Raw genomic sequence first — 23,800 nt, forward strand, 5'->3', positions numbered from 1 at the left:
CAGAGTAATGGTGCCCTGCAACTAGTGGGATCTCTTACTCCCTTTCACAGCCAGCAAGTGTTCTTAGGGTCATTTTGTGTTATGAGGGGCTATGAGGAAATGAACAGACTGAGATTTCTGTACCTTTCTCTACCAATTTGAAAGCACTAACCATTTTCTGTCCAGTATCTAGTATAATGTTCCCCCCAAAGAGTAGTTCCTTCTCTTAACACAATTTAAACATTAATAAATGTAACTTACCCTTCTTCTTCCAAAAGGCTTCCTTGTAATACATCATACACTTAATGATAGCTCCCATTGGAAGACGTTGAACTAACTGGTTTCTCTCAGGTGGCAGCTCTGGAGTAAAGTGAATCTTGGCTGTCAGAGTTGGAGGGATGGCACTAATAACATATTTGCACTAAAAGACATGAATACAAAATTCCACCTCAGGTATGAGTCAGAGTGTTTGCAGAGGGTGTAAAACATGATATTTACCATTTTGAACGGCACTGAGAAGTAAGAGTATATGAAATGAGGCCAGTGTGAGGCAAAAACAATAAGGTAGGTCAGCCAAGACTGGTCATTTAGAAGACTGAGTTGGAAACATGCCGGTATTAATTATGCCACTGCTTGGATTATATTTGGTTAGAAGCTACAGAAGATACAAGCCATATGTAATATATGATCCTTCTGACTAAACTGAATTACCTCATAAACTTCATGATTCAATGTCTGTACGATGATGTTGTCACCTGACTGGTCAATGCAAGTAACAGGACGCATCAGCTTCACTCTGTCTCCAAGAAGGTTCATTATCTTTTCACTCACTTGAGCAGATCCACCTACAAACTTCCGTTCCTACAGGAGAAGGAAGGCAAGTAACATCACAAAAGCCAAAGGACTATTGTATTTGCCACTGATTAGAAAACCTCCAGAAAGTCAGAGGCCATACCATTACTCTCTGTATGCTTAACCATTGAAAGAACTCATTAGGCCAGAAGCAAGGTCTACCAAAAGACCTTGATTATCATGTTCTGCAGTTTCTGGCAATAAAAAGCAGTTACTAGTTTATAAAGTCACAGAATTAAAAGAAATGTTCCCCTATACTGGTCCGTTCACTGAATGCAAATATCAGCAAGTGTCTGGGCTTCAAATGCCCAAGAGTGCAGTGCATGGAGGAAATCCTGAGAAAGTGCAGGTGCTTCTCCCAAAGGATATGGTTTATTTTTTTAATTAATATTTTTTTAGTTTTATTGAAATGGGGATGCAGTTCATAACTCCCCTTGGTTTCTTAAAGCCCCAGCCAAGAGCTGTCTAGGCAGGTTAAAATGTTCTCTAAGAGAACAGGTTCAGAGTACTCTTATAAAGCATCTGGTCATCACCCAAAGATGTTCTAAGAATCTAAATCTCAAATATTGAGTAACTTTTTGCAAAAATTTCTCCAAGGGGACATTCAATGTGGGGGCAGAAGGGTGAAACCTAACAATGTTAATTGTCTTCCAGACATTGTTAAATAGTTCACTTGCACAGGCCTATAAGACCATGAGTGCTGTTCCCTACTGTGATCTGCTATACTTACCATGGAAATAGTTCCATCTCAATCTAAGAAGACAAATCCTTAATACAACACATTTTGTAAGAACCAAGGGAATATATCTAGTCTGTTGTAGAAGATTCTTTGAATGGTTACAAATACACGTAGATAGACTGAGGCATAGCCCAACATTTGACAATTAGGTACAACAGTCATGCTCCTCTACAAAACCTTGCATGAGCAGCCACACAGTGGTTTTTATGCTTTTCATAACTGGCTATTGTTCTAATGACACCATTGAAGTTCTTTATAAAAATAAACCCATAGTAATTCAGACTTAAATTCACGATCTGTCTTTCCTCAAGAAACTGGGACAATTTAATTTATAATTTGACCTCTGTTTTCCAAGACTTACTTTCAATTTTAGCATAGTGGAAGTGGACTGTTTCCACTTGTCCATCTTGGAACTATTTCATCTTGTTCACTGGCTACCCCTCTATGTTTGGTATTGGTCGAATTAAATTATTAAAGAATAAATCTAAATTCTTTATAAAGACATTGTGATAATTGTTTGAAAGTCATAATATGAACTGTGCTTTCCAAAAGTCCATGTAGAGTTTGGCTAGAAGTATCTTGACTCCTTTGAATGAGTCAAGATACCCTGGAAAGTAAAACATAGATTTAAAGGAGTAATGTGTTATTTCTGCCTATATATAAAGACATAAACAAATGCAACTGTCCTGAATTAGCTAAAGGTAAGGGTCAAATTGACAATAACTCTTGGGGCCATAGGGCAACTTGGGGAATTCTGGATATCTCCTAAGGAGAAAAATAATTCACTTAGTGGATAAGGACTCTATACCTTGCACTATGGAACACAGCAAAATTAGAAGTAAACTATTCCTAATTAAACCTCATGCCATTGAGGCCTAATATTCCTAGGAAAGAGAGACCCATCTTCTTTGAATAAAGGTGAGCCTTGAAACAATATCATAGGCTAAAAAATCAGGGAATTAGGAGTCTGGTCTCATCAATGGTTTGCTGTGTGTCCATACAATAAGCTAAATGAGTCCATAACAGAAGTGATATGGAGCCAAATTCTAGTTGGCTGCAAAAATTTAGAATCCAAAATATAGAATTTACTAATGAAAGAGTGGCCATATATTATTATGAAAATTAGAAGAAAGAATAGTCACTTCCATTCTATAATAATTAACATAAAAGAATAACTGAGACGCAGAATAGGACAAAAAAGCCTTATGTCTGGAGCAGAGATGACTTTAAACACAATAATTTTACAAGCACAATAATCTTCTCCTTATCTGTGTGCAGTATATTCCAAGACTTACAATGGATGCCTGAAACCATGGAGAGAATCAAACCTTATGTATGCTATACACATAGGTACAACTTACAGCTTCTCTTTGGCATATCTGAAATGCCAGCATCACTACTGTTGCACTTTGGGGCTATTATTAAGTAAAATAAGGGATACTTGAACATAAGCATTGTGATACCATGACAGCTGAGATGGTTACTAAGTGATCAACAAACAGGGAGCATCTATGGTGTGCAGACAGTAGACGAAGAGATAATTCATGTCTCAGATGGGACACACTGGGAGAGCATGAGATTTTATCTCACATCTCAGAGTGTTGCACAATTTAAAACTTATGAATTGGTTATTTCTGGAATTTTCCATGTAATATTTTCAGACTGCAACTGACCACAGATAACTGAAACTTCTGACAGATGAACTGTGGATGTGGAGGGGGGCAACTATACTAGACATTTTTGGAAATTAGTTATTTCACTAATTTAGCTTTGCCTTACATAAGTAGCCTAATTTTACCTACCTTCAAAAGGAAAGAACTGAATTCCCAATACCTACATAATTCAAAATGAAACATTCTTTAGCTGTGAACTTATTTTTCAGGAATGAAAAATGGAAATAAGAACTTTTGTTTTCAGAAAAGTGTTTTGAGATCATTTCAAGCTGCTAATTATTCATGTTTCAAAATGCAAAAGCATTTATTGAGATAGTGATCTAGGGGTAGGGGCGAAAATCTCAAATAAAGTTATATTTGCAAATGGACACTCCATACCTGGCCCCCATTGGTAACAGAGAATATCCGAGTGGTGCCACCACACTGCTTCACATACCACAAAAACCACAGGGCAGATACCTCATGCGGCTCAGATGTCACATTGATGTTCACAAAGAGAGATGCAAACTGCTTAGCTGTCCTGGTCAGAGAATAAGAGTGGATGTCAGAGGCAAATACATATATGCTTCACTGGATATCATGTTTTTAAAACACAATTTAGTGTGGTTAGAAAACATTTCTATGGCTTTTGAAAAAACCCCTCATTAACTCAATTTCTGAAGGAAGGCATATTTTAACTCTGGAAAAATTAACATTTCCCTTGCTTTTAGGAAGTTATGGGTCAGCTTCAAATATGCTAATCCCAGTGTAGTCTAAAGAATCAATATGCTTCTCAGGGATAATTAAGGATATCTGTTCTCACATATTTGAATAACCCTCCTCTACTCTCCACCTCTGTTGCCCCCAAACTGATCCAGGGTAACCACTATCACCTGGGTTACAGTCATGGCTGCTCATGGTTAGCCCTACCTGGTCACCTTATATTCTCTCTTGATGCTTCTTCAAATTATAGCCAATGAAGTCTTTTAACAGCTCAAAACAAAACAAAACAAAAAACCTTCACTCCACTTAAAACCCTTCAATGGTCTTCATGGAAAAAGGCAAAGTCTCAAATATGGCAAATTAATATTGCACCATCAGCAAATCAACCAGTTCTCCAGTCTGTCATTACATCACTTTCTCAGGGCCTCTTTATGGCCCAGGAATACTGTCCACACTTTGCTAAAACATGCCAATTTTCCAACCTCATGACCTTTGTAAAAGCTGTTTGTTGCTCTCTCTACCTTGAAAATAACTTTTCCAAAATATCCACCCTTCATAATGCCCACTGTTCACTGTGGCTTATTCCTGGAATATACCATCCATCAGACCATTTATCCTTCAGGTCTGCATCCATCCATAGTACATCATTCTTGGAAGATGCCATCCCCTCACAACATCAAGGTATCCCCTACCATATCCCAACTACTGTGGTATAATCCTGGAAGATACAACCTACAAACATCATTCAACTTTTCTGTTTCCCCCCAATCTACTGTGAATCATTTTTGGAAGATACCATCCTTCTGCATCATCTATCCTTCTTGTCTTCCTCATGCACTATGGCTCGTTCCTGGAAGATACCATGTACACATGTTGTCTACTCCCCATTCAATGTGGCTCATTCTTGGAGGACACCATCCAATCACACGGTTCATTCTTCTTGTCTTCATATCAACTGGCCCATGACTGAAAGATACCATTCTCCCACACCACCTATTGCTCCTCTCTCACCCCATGTACTGTGGCTCATTGCTACAAATACCATCTAAACACATATTCCATTTCCTATATCTCCCCCAACAACTATGGCTTATGCATGGAAGATACCTACTCCCCAATACCACCCACCTCTCCTGCCATCCTGATTCACTGTGACTTATTCCTGGAAGATACCATCCCCCACAACATCCAATCTTCCCTGTCTTTCCCCTACCCTATCCACTATCTCATTCCTAGAAGATACCTAATCTCCCATACCACCCATCTTTACTCCCCATCCCATCCACTCTGGCTTATTCCTGGAAGACACCATCCCCCCTCAACAGAATCCTACCTTCCTATATACCCCCATTAAATGTGGTTTATTCCTGGAAGATACCATCCCACTACATCATATATCCTTCCTGTCTCCCCTCACAGTCACTAAGCATTCCCAGATTACACCACTCACTCACATAACCTGTCTTTTTGTACCTCCCCATCAACTGTGGCTCATTCCAGGAAGATACCATCTCCTATACCATCTTCTCTTCCTTTCATCCCATCCTCTGTTGCTTATTTGGGGAGGATACCAATACCACCCCCAACACCAACCAGTCTTCCAGTCTCTCCCACTCCCACCTACTGTGGCTCATTCCTGGAACATACTGTTCCATTTACCATCTAGCCTCCCTGTTTCCCCATCCACTGTGCCATACTCCTGGAAGATACCCTATCTCCACACCATACAGTTATCCTGTCTCTCCTCAACCCCATCCACTGTGGCTCATTGAAGACAGATACCGTTCCTTCATTCCTGGAAGATACTCCTCTTTCACTCCATCCAATCTCTCTGTATGCCCCACACCATTCATTAGCTCATTCTTAAAGTATATTATCTGCACACATCATCCATCTGTCCTATCCACCCCCCATCAACTGAGGCTCATTCCTGGAAGATATCATTTAACTACCCCATCCATCCTTACTGTCTCTCCTCATGTACCTTGGTTCATTTTTGGATGCTACTACCCTCCCACAACATTCATCCTTAGCCATCTACTCCTATCTATAGTGGCTTATCCCCTTACATCATCATCCCTTTGTCTTGCTCCATCCCCCATGGCTCATTCCTGGAAGATACCATCCTCCCATATCACCCATCATTTCTGTTTCCATCCATCCACTGTGTCTCAGTTTTAGAAGATACCAATCCCCCACAGTATCCACCCTTCCTGTCTTTCTCCTAAAATATGGCATCCCACTGCACCACCCATTTTTCCTGTCTCCTCACCATGCACTGAGGTTTATTCCTGCAATATACAATTTCTCATACCATCCACTCTTCCTACCTCCCCCCAATAACTTGCTCATTATTGGAAGATATTATCCAAACACACCAGCCATCTTTCATGTCTCCCTCCACTCACTATGGTTCATTCCTAAAATATACCATCTGCATACACCATCCACATTTCTTGTTTTCCCAATCCACTGAAACTCATTCTGGAAACATACTGCCTTCTTACACTATACATCTTTGCTCTCTCTTTATTCATTATGGAACATTCCTGAAAGATACCATGCCCAATACCTTCTACTCTTCCTTATTTCCTCCCATCCTCTGTGGTTTATTTTTGATTGATGCTTCAACTTTTTTGTTTCTGTTTAAAGATTGCTTCATTAAAGAATATCTCCTTTATTCTTTGACATTTCAGATTAACTGTTACAGTCACTCCCCTAGCACCATGTAATTTTGTCTATTATACCAGTCTCCTGCTAGAAGAATGTAAACTCCATAAGAGTAGATGACTTGTTTAACAAATTCACCACCATTCCTCAGAAAGCACTGCTTGATGCAGTGCTTTCACATAGGAGCCCCAAGTGGTCACTGAATAATCTGTAAGTAACTCAGCTAATACACAAATTCTCACTGAAAACATTATAGTTTATATTTTTGTTAAAATATACTAGTATCCCTCCAGTTTCATATTTTTATATCTATATGAAATTACTTTCCAAATTGCTTCTATATCTGACTGCTATATAATCTGTAAACATAATCACTTGCAAATCACTTGTTTTATTGCAAATCACAAAATTGTTTCATCAAAAAATGTTCTACTTCATTCACCTACTTTTCTTCTTAAGCTTTAGGTTCATGTTATGTTCAAACATGCTCTTAAATCTCTAAATGTCCTTATTGTTGCTATTGACTGAAAGATCATTAGATTTCCTCTTAACTCTTTTCCTATAATTTAGAAGGAAAAATGGTACAGTTCAAGCTAGGATAGAAATAATCAGAATTGAAGATAAAAAGTAATTTTTAAATAGTCAAGATTACTGTGTCCAACAGATCTTTTCGATGAGGTCTTTCATCGTAATTCTGTCCCATTCATGTGCATGGGGAGCATTCCATGGCGCATCAGCTGGAATCTGCAGAGAAAGAAGGGCTCATATCCAGGTGTGATGGTTACTGTCCACTGCCCTGCCAAGATGCCCTAAGAAGAATCTCTGAAAACTGGTTTTTCTGTCCATGTTGGAATGTGTGATTAGCATACAATTCAATGTATAGCTCTTTGGATTCTATGTCTTAATGCTGTTGCTAGAATAATTATGTTGCTAGAAAAAATAATAATAGTGGCAATATATAAATGCCTGTATAAATTTGTAATACATTAATATGTAGTGTGAACATATAAACTAATGAATGTTGATAATAATGATAATTACTATTATTGAAAGTTAACACCCATTTTAAGTCCCAAATTTAAGTTTCAGAGTGATGTTACAGAGCCTGAGACTAAGTAAAAAAAAAACCTTGAGGAAACAAATCTGTCTTTCCTTTACTACTAAAGTGCCATCATATAAGTAGGATACCTAGTAAACATATGTCACATAGATTCTCAGTGGCAGAGAGTGCAAAGTACACAGGCATTAGTATTAGATGGATGTGGGTTTGAATCCTAGTTCCCTTGCTATATTGTCTTGGGGAAATCACAGAACCCCTTGGCACTCATTTTCCTCACTTGTAAAGTGGAAATACTGGAAACTTTTCAGACTTGTTGGGTACATTGGGAATGATATGCATCATTATCCAGAGCCACGCTCCCTGCACTGTAGAAGGATATTAAACAGCTACTACTGTTACTACAGAAACAGGTCATGTGCAAACTGAACACACACACTTTACCTCCTTTCCCATGTTATCCATTGTCCGCCACAAGTTGTTGTAGTCCAGATATGCAATTGGGTTCCATACAGGAGGGAATGCACCCCGGAAGGGGTACGTTTTTCCCTGTAACATAAAAACAAAGGGTAATACCTTAAATGAGGATAGTATTTTAAAAACTCAAAACCAACCAATGTATGAGCCATTTTCAAAGTAACAGAATCCTCTACTGAAGGGATGTCAAACTCATTTTCACCAGGGGCCACATCAGCCTTGTGTTTGCCTTCAAAGGGCTGAATGTAATTTTAGGATTGAATACCTAAAATTAATAAATGGTGTGGGGCATACAGAGAGATTGGATGGAGTGAAAGAGGAGTACCTTCCAGGAATGAAGGAATGGTATCTGTCTGCAATGAGCCACAGTGGATGGGGTTGAGGAGAGACAGGATAACTGTATGGTGTGGAGATAGGGTATCTTCCAGGAGTATGGCACAGTGGATGGAGAAACAGGGAGGCTAGATGGTAAAGGGAACAGTATGTTCCAGGAATGAGCCACAGTAGGTGGGAGTGGGAGAGACTGGAAGACTGGATGGTGTTGGGGGTGGTAACTAGTCCTTAACAGTTAAGCGACAGCTCGGCACTGCCACCAGGTAGAAACAAGGTGCTGGGCCAGATAAAACAAGGTGGAGGGCTTCTTTCAGCTGTGGGCCTTGTGTTTGCTACCTGTGTTCTACTGTGTAAAAATTAACAGGTCTAAGTAGATTTTAAAGACTTATTTACTAATTTAATTTCTTTAAACACAAAACATGTTGTGAATTTTCATAAGGTCACAATACCTACAATTCAGCATGAGATTTTGATTTTTTTATCACATAAAAACATTAGAGCCCTAGCTGGTATAGCTTAGTGGATTGAGCACTGGCTAGTGAATCAAAGGGTCACCGGTTCAATTCCCAGTCAGGGCATACACCTGGGTTGTCAGCCACATCCCCAGTAAAGGTGCATGACAGACAACCAAACATTGATGTTTCTCTCCCTCCATTCCACTCTATCTAAAAATTAATTAATTAATTACAAAAATAAAAGCAGTATATATCTGCAGAAATCCTACTGTGTGCACTGTGCAACATGGACAACTATGTTGAATTTTTCAAAAGGGGCTAAAGCAAAACTCTTGACCATCAAGGCATAGACGAAGATGTAACAGTATTTGCACTCATGTGTGCACACTTGCAAGCTTGTGCACACATACTCCAACTAAGTAAAAATATACACAGGCAGTATGTGACAGACAAATTTTTTCCTCAACACTACCAAATTCAAATAAGCTTGGCTAATAATATGATCTGGAAAATACTATGTTGTAATGCTGTAATACTTTTTGGGACTCCAAAATCTTTATCATTACCACCACTATTCTCACTAACATTTATCAAGATCTTTCTCCATGCCTGGCACTGTCCTAAGCCCTTTATATGTTTTCTCTTATGTAATGCTTACCCCAACCTTGAGAGGCAAGCCCTATTAATATTCCCATTTTATAAATGAGAAAATTAAAGCCCAAGGATATTAGCTAGGAAATAGAAGAATAGAAATTTCCTGTTCCCAAAGCAGTTGATCACAAACATTAAATTTTCTGGCCTCCCATATGGTTGATGAAATGTTGAGATAGGCTTGTTCTAAAGACATCTTAAGCTTCCTAACTTTTAAAATAGAGATAACTTTGAAATGTAAAATTTATAAACCTTCCACTCATATTTTTTATACTTCTAAAGAGTAAAACTGGAGTCTAAAAAGCTCTGAGGTATAAGATGACTGCTCAGCAAACAGGGTCAACTTTGGAAAATGCCAAAACATGTTCTGAGAGAAATGGGCAGAGACATTTTACCCACAACACAAAAAGTAGCTATTAAAAGGGGAAAGAATGAGGTTAAGTAATAGCTCACAGGCAGAATTTACAACAGCTGGTTCTTGTTATAATTCTCCCCTTAATTAAAAGTGGGGGAAAATCTACATTTTTCTCTATAAGATGAGTTTATACTCAAGTCAACAGTCTCATAAAACACTGATTTTGCTTTGAAAAATGTTTTTAAAAATTAAATATGTGCAATCATCAGAGAGCATTAAGAAAAGTATTATAAACATAACTAAAAAAATATGCCCCACATTCCTAATGAAGTTCTTCTCAGGACAAGGCTAACCACAGTAAGGTTTCATGCAAGGTCCTATGGACCCCATAATCTAAGCCTTGTTAAACAGAGGTGGCAGGGGAACTGAAGAATCCAGTGAAAGAGAAATGTCTAGCCTGGCAATCTTTGTAGGAATGGGAGCCATGGAATATTCTTAGAAGATTATAAAGACCCACCCTGGCATCAATCTTTATCCTGTTGAGAAAGGCACCAAGTTGATAAAGGGAATTTAGTAATTACTCTTAGCATTTTCTGGCTTCTCTGCTCTTATTCCATAGAAAAACCCAAATTTGCTAAAGAAATGTGGATACTATATGGAAACAGTCACTTACACGTCACTTTTTCCTTTCTCACAAGCCCCTGGGAGGCTTATTTCTTCCACACCCTGCTTCTAAACTAGATAACTGTTGAGACTACTTTTTGCATGTGTGAATCCCAAAAGTAGTGTAGTGGGAGGGCCTGGCAATGTCTGTTAGCTGAGAACTGCCTGCTAACCAGATCTTGTCAGTCTCTTAAATATAATGTTATAGTTTTCTCACAAAGGTGTCAGCAGTTTCTCAATCCCAAACCACTTAGCAGCAAAAAGTGAGGAAGTGACTGAAAGCTGGCCAAGAGCTGACCATGTGACATGATTCCCTGTTGGACCACACCCCCACATACAGTCCCACAACATAGCTAAGTGGGTTGCGCTATCCCAGTGAATACCTAAGGCTCTGCCCCTTACTGCATAACAGACATGCCGAGACAAAAAAAAATATGGCCCAAATGAAAGAACAGATCAAAGATTCAGAAAAAATACAATATGTGATAAAGAGATACCCAACCTATCAGATGCACAGTTCAAAACAGTGGTAGTGAGGATATTAACAGAAATGGTTGAGTATGGTCACAAAATTTAGGAAAAAGTGAAGGCTATGAAAAGTGAAATAAAGGAAAATGTACAGGAAACCAACAGTGAAGGGAAGGAAGCCAGAACTGGAATGATTTGGGACTGCGGGAAGAAATAAACATTCAACTGGAACAGAATGAAGAAACAAAAATTCAAAAAAATGAGGAGAGGCTTAGGAACCTCCAGGACAACTTTAAACATTCCAAAATCCAAATCATAGGGGTGCCAGAAGGAAAAGAGGAAGAGCAAGAAATTAGAAACTTATTTCAACAAATAATGAAGGAAAACTTCCCCAATCTGGCAAAGGAGATAGACTTCCAGGAAGTCCAGGAAGCTCAGAAAGTTGCAAAGAGGTTGGCCCCAAAGAAGCTCACACTAAGGCACATCATAATTAAATTACCCAAGATTAAAGATAAGGATAGAATCTTAAAAGCAGCACAGGAAAAGGTGGCAGTTACCTACAAAGGAGCACCCATAAGACTATTAGCTGATTTCTCAAAAGAAACTTTACAGGCAAGAAGGGGTTGCATCCTAACAACCCTGGAACACCAATCCAAAAGAATCTATGTGCCCCAATGTTCATAGCAACACAATTTACAATAGCCAAGTGCTGGAAGCAATCTAGGTGCCCATCAATAAATGAATGGGAAAAAAAACTATAGTACATTTACACAATGGAATTCTATTCAGCAGAAAGAAAGAAAGAGCTCCTACCCTTTGTGACAGCATGGATGAAACTGGAAAGCATTATGCTAAATAAAAAAAGCCAGGCGGTGAAAGACAAATACCATATGATCTCACCTTTAACAGGAAGCTAAACAACAAAACAAAGCAAACAAGCAAGCAAAATATAACCAAAGACACTGAAATTGAGAACAGGCTGACAGTGACCAGAAGGGAGAGGGGAAGGAATTTCAGGGTAAAAGGGGAAGGGTTTGCAGGAACAAGTATAAAGGACACATGGACAATAACAAGGGGGTTGAAAACATGAAGGAGTTGGGGAGGGCTGGGGGGTTGGCTGGGATGGGGGTAAAAGACAGAAAACATCACTTGAACAACAATTAAAATAAAATAAAATAAATAAAAAAGAAGGAGCTGGAAAGAAGTATTCAAAGTTATGAAAAGCAAGGACCTACATCCAATATGACTCTATCCAGCAAAGCTATCATTTAGAATGGAAAGGGAGATAAAGTTCTTCCTAAATAAAGACAAGTTAAAGGAGTTCATCAGTACCAAACCCTTATTATATGAAATGTTAAAGGGGCTTAGCTAAGAAAAAGAAGATATAAAATACAAACAGTAAAATGACAAGAAACTCACAACTATCAACAACTGAACCTTAAAAAAAAATAACACCAGAACTAAGCAAACAACTAGAACAGGAACAGATTCACAGAAATAGAGATCACATGGAGGGTTATCATTGGGAAGGGTGAGAAGGGAGAATGGAGGAAAAGTTACAGGGAATAAGAAGCATAAATGGAAGGTACAAAATAGACAGGGGGAAGTAAAGAATAGTATAGGAAATGGAGAAACCAAAGAACTTATATGTATGACCCATGGATATCAACTAAGGCGGGGGAATGATGGTGGGAGGGGGAGTGCAGGGCAGAGGGCAATAAAGGGGAGAAAAAAATGGGACAACTTTAATAGCATAATCAATAAAATATATTAAAATATATAAAAATAAAGATGAAACAATTTTTAAAAATCTTGAACAAAGTCAAGTTTATTTTGTGCCTGTACTCTGAAACCATGCTACCCTTCCAAGTTGGCTTTTAATCTTTAGAGGAAAATGTCTTTGGTACAGCAGAAATTGTTGATGTCTACTAGAACACAATGTCCCTGGAATTGTGCCCCAAATACTTAAGTCCCTTTGAGCAATCACATCTCTGATCTAACAACATACGTAAAAACAAGAGACTAGTGCCAGATACAGTTTATGCCTCCTACATCATTCTTTAGTTTTGGTCATATAAGATAAGCCAAGTTTATAGTAAAAGCAAGTAGCACTGGCATGTTAAGAGAGTTTCATCTCGCTGTATTTTTGTATTTTAGTTAAACAAAAGGAAATGAGTGGTATTAAAGGGTATCAAAGGCCACTGAGGGAAGGTGCCAACTAATGTTCTTTAATCATCTTGAAAATAAACAGACATATTCTGGATTGTTTTAAGAATATGTCTGTAACCCATATGAATCCCTTGGCACCCTTCTAGTCCCACTGTTTTGTGAGAAGCTTATAAAAAATTTTAGTGATTTCTTTTCTATAGTTCATAATAATGCTTTAAATAATGAAAAATCTAAAAAGAGATCCATTAAGCAGGATGGCAGTGTTATGTTGTATTAATAGTTAATAAAATAATTTTCTTTCTCTTTCCAAATGCAGGTGACTCAGCCTCTTAAAACATGCATAGTTCTACTCTACCTAAAAAAAGCCATCATAATTGACACGGAAAAAATCTATCCCATTGGAATGTGCTGGTTCTCCCAAGTTGGTACTCAGTTCCCATTCTTTTCAAGACCCTCCCTTTTCCTATCTACTGACTCCCTCATGGTCCAGAGTCCAGACTTTTTCTTTTCCTCTGCCCAGGCATTTCCCTGGGGAACTCATCCAGCATCTGGGTTTGTTATTATATTTGTACACTGTTATGGTTTGCATTTTCATTCTTCTGCTCCGTTTATATTTATGAGTACTACCAACTTGTTATCTACAACCTTTCATACAAATTCAAGAGCTGGTAGCGTGTTTCTGAATATTTGTTCATGACCTGGTATTTCATCTTATTCTCAGCCTCTCTTCTCAGGACTTGCACAGCTATCAGCTAACACAGTGGGCACTTGAATTGTACAGTCCCATCTTTAGGAAAGGATAACCATTAAGGTCAGGTATAAATAATGACATATCATCAAGAATGAAAGGTTTCAAAAAATAGTTATGCCCTTTTCCCCAAGGAATTCTAGTTATATACAGTAATTACAAACAAAGCAATTATGATTGAAATAATAGAAGTTCTGGAGGCTGTTGAGTAAGTAAAGATAATTGACAGAACATTTTTAACAGCTTTAATATATTCACATGCTCTATAGTTCATACATTTAATATAATGGTTTTGGATATATTCAGAGAGTTGTGCAACCATCACATGTAATTTTACAACATTTTGTCACCCCAGGAAGAAACCGTTACTCATTAATAGTCATTCTTTATTATCCCCCACTCCATTTGAAGAACTGCCAAATTATTTTTCAAAGCAGCTGCATCATTTTACATTCCATTTTATATTATGAAGGTCCAAATTTCTTAATATCCTCATCAACACTAGTTACTGTCTATCTTTTTTTTATGACAGCCATCCTGGTGGGTACAAAGTGGTATCTCATTGTAGTTTTGACTTGCATTTCCCTAACGACAAATGATGGTCAAAGTTAAATCAGGCTTAATGAGTAAAAGGTCATACTGTTGAGTCCATCCTCACTACCATGACACTTTGTATGTGGGCCCACTGAGAAAGTGACTGGAAAGAGACGGTGTGATGGTTTTGTACTGTGTCAACTTGTTCAGGCTGAACTAGATTTCCAAGATTTTTCTCTCCTATACATTTCTGGTTAGGGTAAGTCACAAGACAAATTCTTATATGAGAGTTAGAGAGCATAAGTAAAGCGAAGCAGCACTCATTTTTTAATTCACACACACTGTCACTTATCTCATGGCACAAGATGGTGGCTTATGGCACCTCACCATTTCCTACACTGTATTCAACTGATTTATGTATGTGTTACTTTCCTGACTAGTCCCAATGCATCTGAGAAGGACAATGTTTCACATGTGTTTATTATCTCCTACACTGCCTTGTAAATAACAAGATTCCAAGAAATACACCATAAATGAAGAAATATAAGGGAATGTAGAAGTCTTGCTTTTATAGCCCATCTCATATCATATTTAGCTCTAAGCATCCAGTCTTTTTCTATGCAAATGACTTTTTCTTTTCCCAAATCAGACAAGACCTTCTAATGAACATCAATTAACACTAATTTTTAATATCAATTCCACATCCATCCTTTTCTAAAATAGCCATACCAGTATACCATCAAATTTAGTAGAATTCACTATGTTTAAGATGTTGAAGGGGGAAAAAAAAAGAAGACTCAGTTCCTTAAGAAACCTAAATTTCTAAAGACATTCCCTATGTTAGCATTTCTCATTCTGATCTTTATAGCATTATATGAAAACAGGTTCCATGGTAATAAATTTAGGAAATCTCAGCTTATAGTTAAGCAGCTTTAAATTTTTCTTTTACTGTCAATCCTCATAGGATCCTAATTTGCTAATGGACATCTTGGCTCTCAAAGGCAGAATATGGAGCACTTCCAAAAATCTATCTTCCCAACAAACCCCCTTTGGCAAAGAACTTTTGTGAATAATGTTGCTAAGAAAATACTCCCTTAAGCATTCTTTCTTCATATTCTGGCTGGTATTGGCACAAGCTTGAGAGAACGTGGGAAAACATGGGAAGCTGCAATAACTGGAAGACTTATTTTTCAAATGCTACATTGAAATATATTTTTATGAGTACCTCCCCTGTACAACAGAGTACCTCATCTCACAACAATGAGTTGACTAAGAGATGTAAAATAAAATCACATTTGCACATCCACCTAAAACTGAAAGTGCTCTGTGCTGTCTTGAGCTGGACTTCTGCCAGTTGGAAATGAGCAATACAGTGAGAAAGTGCATCAGAACAGATCAACAGGGTTAAGGGGTATTAACTGACTGCATTCATTATGCATCCTGATGACTGGGCACACACAACCGACCTTCTACTGGATGGAGTTACCTCAGGTATGGTTTCTATGATCACAACGGTGAAGACATGATGAGGACTTGCAGTGGGAGGTAGGGTAGACCAGGAACCATCAGATTCCTAGCACATTCTTTCTAACATTTGTACATCAGAAAAGCATTTTTAAGAAAATCTACACATTGGGAAAAGTCACAGACACTCAAGACTTCTTTGGTAGGGGCCCAAATAATTATGTAGATTAGCAACTTCACCATGTCTGCACCCCAGGAGCTACTTTTATCAATCATTGCTGGTCAGAAAGTGTGAGCCAATAGTGATTCCTTCCCAACATCTGTGAAGCTTAATACTTTCTCAGAGATGTTTATCTACTGAATGTGGCTGTGGAAACTAGGCCACTGGGTAACACACAAAATTAGATCTTAGCCTGAAGTTCAATGTATGTAATTTGAGCCAGACAAATTAGATGAGAGTTATGGGAATGAAAGGCAATGAACTACTATTTCAGTAATTGTTCTCTTTGTTTGAAAATTTTGACATGAGAAAAGTCTTTTAAATGAAAAGGACTCAGCTTCACAGCTTTCAGGATCAAAGTGTTCATTACATTTAAATATAATAACAATAATAACACACATTTTCTGTGATCTTAGAATTTTCTTCTTCTGGTTGCATTAAACTCAAACACAAAGCAAAAAAATAAAATGAAATGCTATAGAAATAGTACTAGACTGCTCAAATATAAGGTATCAACATTATCATTATTTGTCTCTTTTTAGTTTCAAGTTCCGTGTTCGCTAAAGTTAGTTATCAACTAGATTTTTATATTTATCTATCTGTCCATCTCTGTCTCTCTTTGACACACTTCTGAAGGACCTTGAATTTTCTCCCATCTCTAAAGTAAGAATAACTGTCCTTAATTGAGTTTGACACAGTAGTGAAAAACCCTGGAGTTCACACCTGAGGGAGAGGGCTATGTAGCAGCATCAATCCTATTAAATAGCAGGACAGGGCAATGACTGAAAAGATTTTCTGGCTGGGTCAGAGTGTGTTTATGGGACAATGGAACTTCCCTTCTTCAGGAAGTGTCCAGAATGGAGCAGGTATGGGATTAACAGTATGTCAGAAATTTTTTTAAAAAAGATTTCAACTGTTAGGAGGCTATTCTGCAAAAGTTTGAAAACTCCAAACCAATGATTAAGCCTTTTGGTTGAGTTAGTGGGTGTGTGGTCTGGGATGAAGGTAGGGGCTTCAAAAGTGTGGAACAGGAAAGAAGTACAAAGCAAGAAGTAGGGAGGAAGGGGTATAGCCATTCTAACTTCAAACTGGTAACTACATTCTAATCTGAAAGTTCAAAACCTCCAGGAGTCGAGTTATCATGAAGACTAGAGCAATTATCTTGAGGAAGTTGCTTATATAATGTTTCATTCTATTCACAAGGTTCTTTTTACCATTAGCCAACATGTTGAGGCCCCACTTGAGGAGGTGATTACAAAGTTCCCGAGCCTTAATGACAGAAATCCTTTGTCTGACTTAAACCAAGGTAGGAGAGTGACTCTAGATAATGTTTTGATGAATGATTAGAAAACAATTTATGTGGTAATAAACTCCCTACTAAAAATGAATGGAAGGAAGATTAAAAGAGTTCTGTAGATGAATGATGGTAGCAAAACAATGTAATTAATATCACTGAAATGTGCACCTAAATACGGTTAACATGGTAAACGAGTCAGGATCTAATAAACCAGAATTAGAATAGGAATTCTATTCACAAGATTCATGAAGGAAAACGCAGAAAAGTTAGCTAATATTATTTATTATTATTGTTTACTTGCCATCCTTTTAGATGGCAAGCTCAATGTGAGCAGAAACTTTGATCATATGCCTATCACTGAAATGTGCACCTAAATACGGTTAACATGGTAAATTTTATGTATATTTCACAGTTGTTTTAAAAATTAATGGAAAAATTAATAATTAACCTGACTTTGCTATATATTGGGATGTCACTTCAACTGAGCAGAGACTTTATTCTCTTTGCAACTAAATCAAACACTTATCCCTGAAAGTTTATAAGAAAAAGAAAGAAGCCTTTGAGAGAAAATGGCTAATGCTGACTGAGCTTTCTAAATAGTACAAGGCTTTAAGAGTAATTTCTGTCACTAAGCTTTCCTGTGACCACAAGAAGTAAATTAAGTCTTTTTAAAATAGAGGGGAAAAACAAAGTAAGTTACTAAAAACTACTTTTACAAGCTATGTCAATATGTATTTATCCCCAATACTTGATATATCAGAGTAAAAATATGTAGCCCTGGCTGGTGTAGCTCAGTGGATTGAGCGTGGGTCTGTGAACCACACGATTGAGGTTCGATTCCCAGTCAGGGCACATGCCTGGGTTGCGGGCCAGTTCCCAGCGGGGGACTCACGAGAGGCAACCATACATTGATATTTCTCTCCTTTTCTTCCCCTCTAAAGATAAGTAAATGAAATTTTTAAAATATTTTAAAAATAATGCATTCTTGAAAAAAAGAAAATATGTAAACATTTTAGACTCTCTGCTTTTAAAAACCTACACATTTGTAATTTAGAGGGAAAACAAATAATCCTTCTTGTATTACCTCATTTTTACAATTAAAACAAACTTTCTTATCATGAGCACAGGCCACACTTGCCTTACCTAATTGTCTTCTCCTCTTTCTTTCTTTCTTTTTTAACCAAGCAGAGTATAATGGCATCAAATACTCTTGGACATATTTTGGCTAATAAGTTTACATAAATCATTTATCAAAAAGTATAGCCAACAACAATTCCAAACCATGTTCTAGACCTCTGTACTTAGTATTTCAACACAATAATAAAATCCATCTGTAGTTTTTAGCCTACTGAGCCTAACTACCATGGGCTGGGATTACTCTGGTGTCAGGTGCTCATGAGGGCCAGAGTAGCTCCAGATCTGTAACTCAGGATCTTCTCAAGATAAAAGAAGCCACTCTGGTGAATAATGCCACATATGGCTTCCAGGAACACACTTTACCCCTCAGGTCCACAAGAGCCCTTGCCACCAAAGTGGCTGGTAATTTTTGTCATATCTTGGAGAAGTTTATTAAAGGTTCACAGGTTGACTTTCTGCCCATGGAATAAGGGACAATGTAGTGTAGCTCACAGAACCCTGAGCTTAAGAGCTGGAAAATCTCACTCTGGCCCCTAAAATTCCCTGAGCCTCTGTTTTTTCATCTGTAAGATGGGGAAAATGTTTATTACTTCACAGGATGATTGGGAAACTCAAACTGAGACACAATAGTAAGAAGGTAGGAAAATTCCTTGGCAAGTAGAATAAGGAAACTGAAACAAAGGGGTGAACAAAGTGGCTGAACAATTTGCAGCCAGGTGCAAATGGTCACCAGGGCAGAAGGCCCTGAATTCCTGGCAGGGGACAAAACTGGGAAAATAAGGACCTCACCCCCAAGGTAACCTTTCCTCCCCTGGCCTTTCCTCCATGGAGATAACATCCAGGCTTCAGTTGTATTTCATCTCAAAGCCCACAAAAGCAGCAAAAACACTCTATTATTACAAGCAAGAGGTAAAAGACACAGTTATACCTGGCAAACATTAAAACCAACAACAACAAAAAATACATCCTCTGCTTTCAACACAGCCTACTGGCTAAACCAAAGTTCACCTCCTAGCAACAACAACGACAAAAATTACTTAGCATTCCAGCATACACATATTCTGAAAAACCTTTGATTTTAGTTGTTGGCATAGAAACCTGGAGTAAGTGGCTCTGGGAAGAACAGAATAAATACAAGGGAAAAAATGCTTTCTCAGCTGTTACTATCAGGAAAGCCTGTACTGTTTCAAATCAATCTTTATTGCACCATTCTCTAAACAAAAATGTGTGGTATATATTTACAGACTCTAATTTTATTTAGAGAGGATGTGAAAAGTAGGGAGAAAGTCAAAATGCATGAATGTGCCAATGTGTCCTTCAAAGCAGTTCCTGAAAAATGCCTTGCTCCATCTTTGGCAGTGTTCTCCATCTCCACACCCTACCTACATTTCCAAGATCTGAAGGAACTGATGGAAAAAATATCAAGCATTTCCTCCTTCCTCCCCAAGACTTGGTGTTACAAAATTAAACAAAATCTCCACAACTCAGTGAAATTCACCCATAAAACAACAATAATAACCACACATTTTATTTACTAATGCAAGTAATGAATCAATAAATCCAAGAGGCATTCAAGTCCATCTGCTTCCCTTAACATACAAAGAAAAAGAATCATTAAGAAAAATATTTTAAACATATCTAGCTGATGCCATCTTTTAGCTTAAATACACATGATTAATTTGTATTTGACAAATCAGAGAAAATCTATAAAACAAAGCGATATCAAATTCACAAATTCATAAAACCTGCTCACTGTTGAAACCAGGCAAGAACCTTCTATGTATGAGTCAGGATCTAATAAACCAGAATTAGAATAGGAATTCTATTCACAAGATTCATGAAGGAAAACGCAGAAAAGTTAGCTAATATTATTTATTGTTATTGTTTACTTGCCATCCTTTTAGATGGCAAGCTCAATGTGAGCAGAAACTTTGATCATATGCCTACCACTGTATTTCTACCCTGGAATGATATCTGGTCCAGAGTATACTTGCCAGTAACTATTTATTGAAGCAATGAATGAATATAACACAAGAATGTGAATCTTCTATGATTGAAGTAGATAGACAAAGTCTATTAGGGAAGGGACAGTGTAGAAAACACTAAACATCTATCTCTGTGCTCAGCACAGAGGCTCAGGCTCCATATTCCACATTGTTATGTCAAAATTTCCACCATAAACACAAGCTAGCAAAGGTCAAAAATACTTCTACGGTGAATACTGAAGTGAAACTGGATGCACTGCAGACTGCTGACAGAAGAAACAGTTGAGGCATTCTATCAAGCTGCACATTAGGAAAATTGAAGAACTGAAGCAATCTGGATCATAAATAATACTGTTTGGTTTAACTAGACAGTGGCAATTTTCCAGTGATTCACCCACCTCATTATGTTGTTATTTTACAAAAAGAAACAGGAAATCCAAGATGGTGGTGGAGTAAGTAAAAGCTACATTAACATCATCCTAGGACCAATCTAGAATTACAACTAAATTATGGAGAAATCATCTTGAATAACCATCTGAACACTACCTGGAGAAAAGCCTTACAACCACAGACACACATAGAAAAGCAAGGACCTACAACCAAGGCCACTTTACCCAGCAAGACTATCATTTAAAATTGAAAAAGAAATAGGGAGCTTCCCAGATGAGAAGAAGCAAAAGGAGTTTGTTAGCAGCTTTACTGTACTAGTACTGCAGCACATGTTAAGGGGCTTGCTTGAAGAAGAAGAAGAAGAAGAAGAAGAAGAAGAAGAAGAAGAGGAGGAGGAGGAGGAGGAGGAGGAGAGGAAAGGAAAACAAACTAGAGGAAAAGAGTCTAACAATAAAACAGCACTACATCCGTATCTATCAATAATCACCTTAAATGTAAATGGCTTAAATGTTCCAACCAAAAGACAGAGTGTAGTTGAATGGATAAGAAAATAAGACCCATACATATGCTGCCTATAAGAGACCCATCTCAGATTGAAAGATACACACAGACTAAAAGTAAAGGGTTGGACAATCATATTTCATGAAAATGGAAAAGAAAAAAAGCTGGGTTACCAGTATTTATATCTGACTAAAGAGACTTTAAAATCAACACTATATCGAGATAAAGAAGGACACTACATAATGATAAAGGGAACAATCCAAAACTGTAGTAAACATTTATGCACCTAACATAGAAGCACCTAAATGCATAAAGCAAATCTTGATTGACATAAATGGAAAGATAGACAGAAATACAACCATAGCTGGAGATTTTAACATAACATTGACTTTAATGGATATATCTTCCAGGCAAAAAATCAACAAGGAGACAGCAGACTTAAATGACACACTAGGCCAAATTAATTTAATTGATATTTGCAGAGCATTTCAACCCAAGACAGCAGAATGACATACTTTTCAATGCACATGGGAAGTTTTCCAGGATAGACCACATGCTAGGACACTAAAAATGTTACAATAAATTTAAGAAGACTGAAATCGTATCAAGCATCTTCTCTGATCACAATGCTATGAAATTAGAAATCAAGAACAAGAAGAATACTGAAAAACATGCAAAGACATAGGAGCTAAATAACTTGTTATTAAAACAATGAATGAATGAACAATGAGGTAAAGGAAGAAATCAAAAGATATCTTTAAACAAATAGAAATGAGGACACAATGATCCAAAATCTGAGGGATTCTGAGAAAGCAATCCTAAGAGGAAAATTTATAGTATTACAAGCCTGTATCAAAAAAAACAAAAACAAGAAAAAGCTCAAATAAAAAAATCTAACTTCACACTTAAAGGAACTTGAAAAGAAACAACAAACAAAGTTCAATGTGAGCAGAAGGAAGGAAATACAATCAGAGCAGAAATAAATGAAAAAGACTCTAAAAAATGATACAAAGATCAATGAATCCAAAATCCAGTTCTTTGAAAAGATAAACAAGATTGACAAACCTTTACCTAGACATACCAAAAAAAAGAGAAAGGATACAAATATGTAAAATCAGAAATGAAAGAGGAGAATAACAATTGGCACCAAAGAAATGCAAAGGATTGTAAGAAAATATTATGAACATTTATATGCCGACAAATTGGACAACCTGGATGAAATGGATAAATTCCTAGAAACATACACTCTTCCAAAACTAAATCAAGAAGAATAAAAAAATCTGAATAGACAGTTCACACTTAGTAAAATTGAAGCAGTAATAAAAACAACTCCCAACAAATGATAGCCCTGAACCAGATGGCTTCATTGGTGAACTTTACTACATATTCTGAGAACTAACACCTCTCCTTCTCAAAATATTCCATAAAATTCAAGAGATGGGAAGGCTTCCAAACTTATTTATGAGGACAGCATTATGCTAATTCCAAAACCAGATAAAGACACTACAAAGAAATAAAATTATAGGCTAATATCACTGATGAACATAATTGCTAAAATCCTCAACAAAATATTAGCAAACTGAATCAGCAACGCATCAAAAAGATTATACACCATGATCAAGTAGGATTTATCCCAGGAATGCAAAGGCGGTACAACATTTGCAAATCAAAAAAATTTTATTCACCACATAAACAAAATGATGGATGACAACCATATAATTATTTCAATAGATGCAGAAAAAACCTATTGATAAAATACAGCATGCACTCATGATAAAAACTCACAGCAAAGTAGAAATAGAGGGAACCTACCTAAACATAATAAAGACTATATGTGACAAACCCACAGTCAGCATCATATTCAATGGGCAAAAACTATAAGTGTTCCTCTTTTAAGATCTGGAACAAACAGAGATGTCTGGTTTTGCTTCTCTTATTAAACAAAGTACTGGAAGTCCTAGCCACAGCAATCAGACAAGAAGAAAAAATAAAAGGCATCCAGCCCTGTCTGGTGTGGCTCAGTGTATTGAATGCCAGCCTGCAGACCAAAGCGCTGTCTGTTTGATTCCTTGTCAGGGCACATGCCTGGATTGCAGGCCAGATCCCCAACAGGAGGTATGTGAGAGGCAACCACACATTGATGTTTCTTTCCCTCTCTTTCTCCCTCCCTTCCCCTCTCTCTAAAAACAAATAAATAAAGCCTTAAAAAAAGAAACAAAAGGCATCCAAATTGGAAAGGAAGAGGCAAAACTGTGTTTATTTGCATATGACATAATACTGT

General features: G+C 37.3%; 1 protein-coding gene across 1 annotated transcript in view; it reads right to left on the minus strand.

The window, feature by feature from the left end:
- The window catches only part of MAOA (monoamine oxidase A), a 67,349-nt gene that overhangs the window by 15,248 nt on the left and 28,301 nt on the right, over window positions 1-23,800 (minus strand). Inside the window, exons 4-8 of the mRNA XM_037057250.1 lie at window positions 8,117-8,221; window positions 7,268-7,359; window positions 3,622-3,763; window positions 691-840; window positions 241-400 (exon numbers count right to left, since the gene is read on the minus strand). Of these exons, the coding sequence (XP_036913145.1) occupies window positions 241-400; window positions 691-840; window positions 3,622-3,763; window positions 7,268-7,359; window positions 8,117-8,221 (649 nt within the window). The remainder of the gene's footprint in view (window positions 1-240; window positions 401-690; window positions 841-3,621; window positions 3,764-7,267; window positions 7,360-8,116; window positions 8,222-23,800) is intronic.

This window comes from Sturnira hondurensis, unplaced genomic scaffold (genome assembly GCF_014824575.4).
Source record: "Sturnira hondurensis isolate 20B ecotype Veracruz unplaced genomic scaffold, ASM1482457v3 Scaffold0009560, whole genome shotgun sequence".
Lineage (NCBI taxonomy): Eukaryota > Metazoa > Chordata > Mammalia > Chiroptera > Phyllostomidae > Sturnira > Sturnira hondurensis.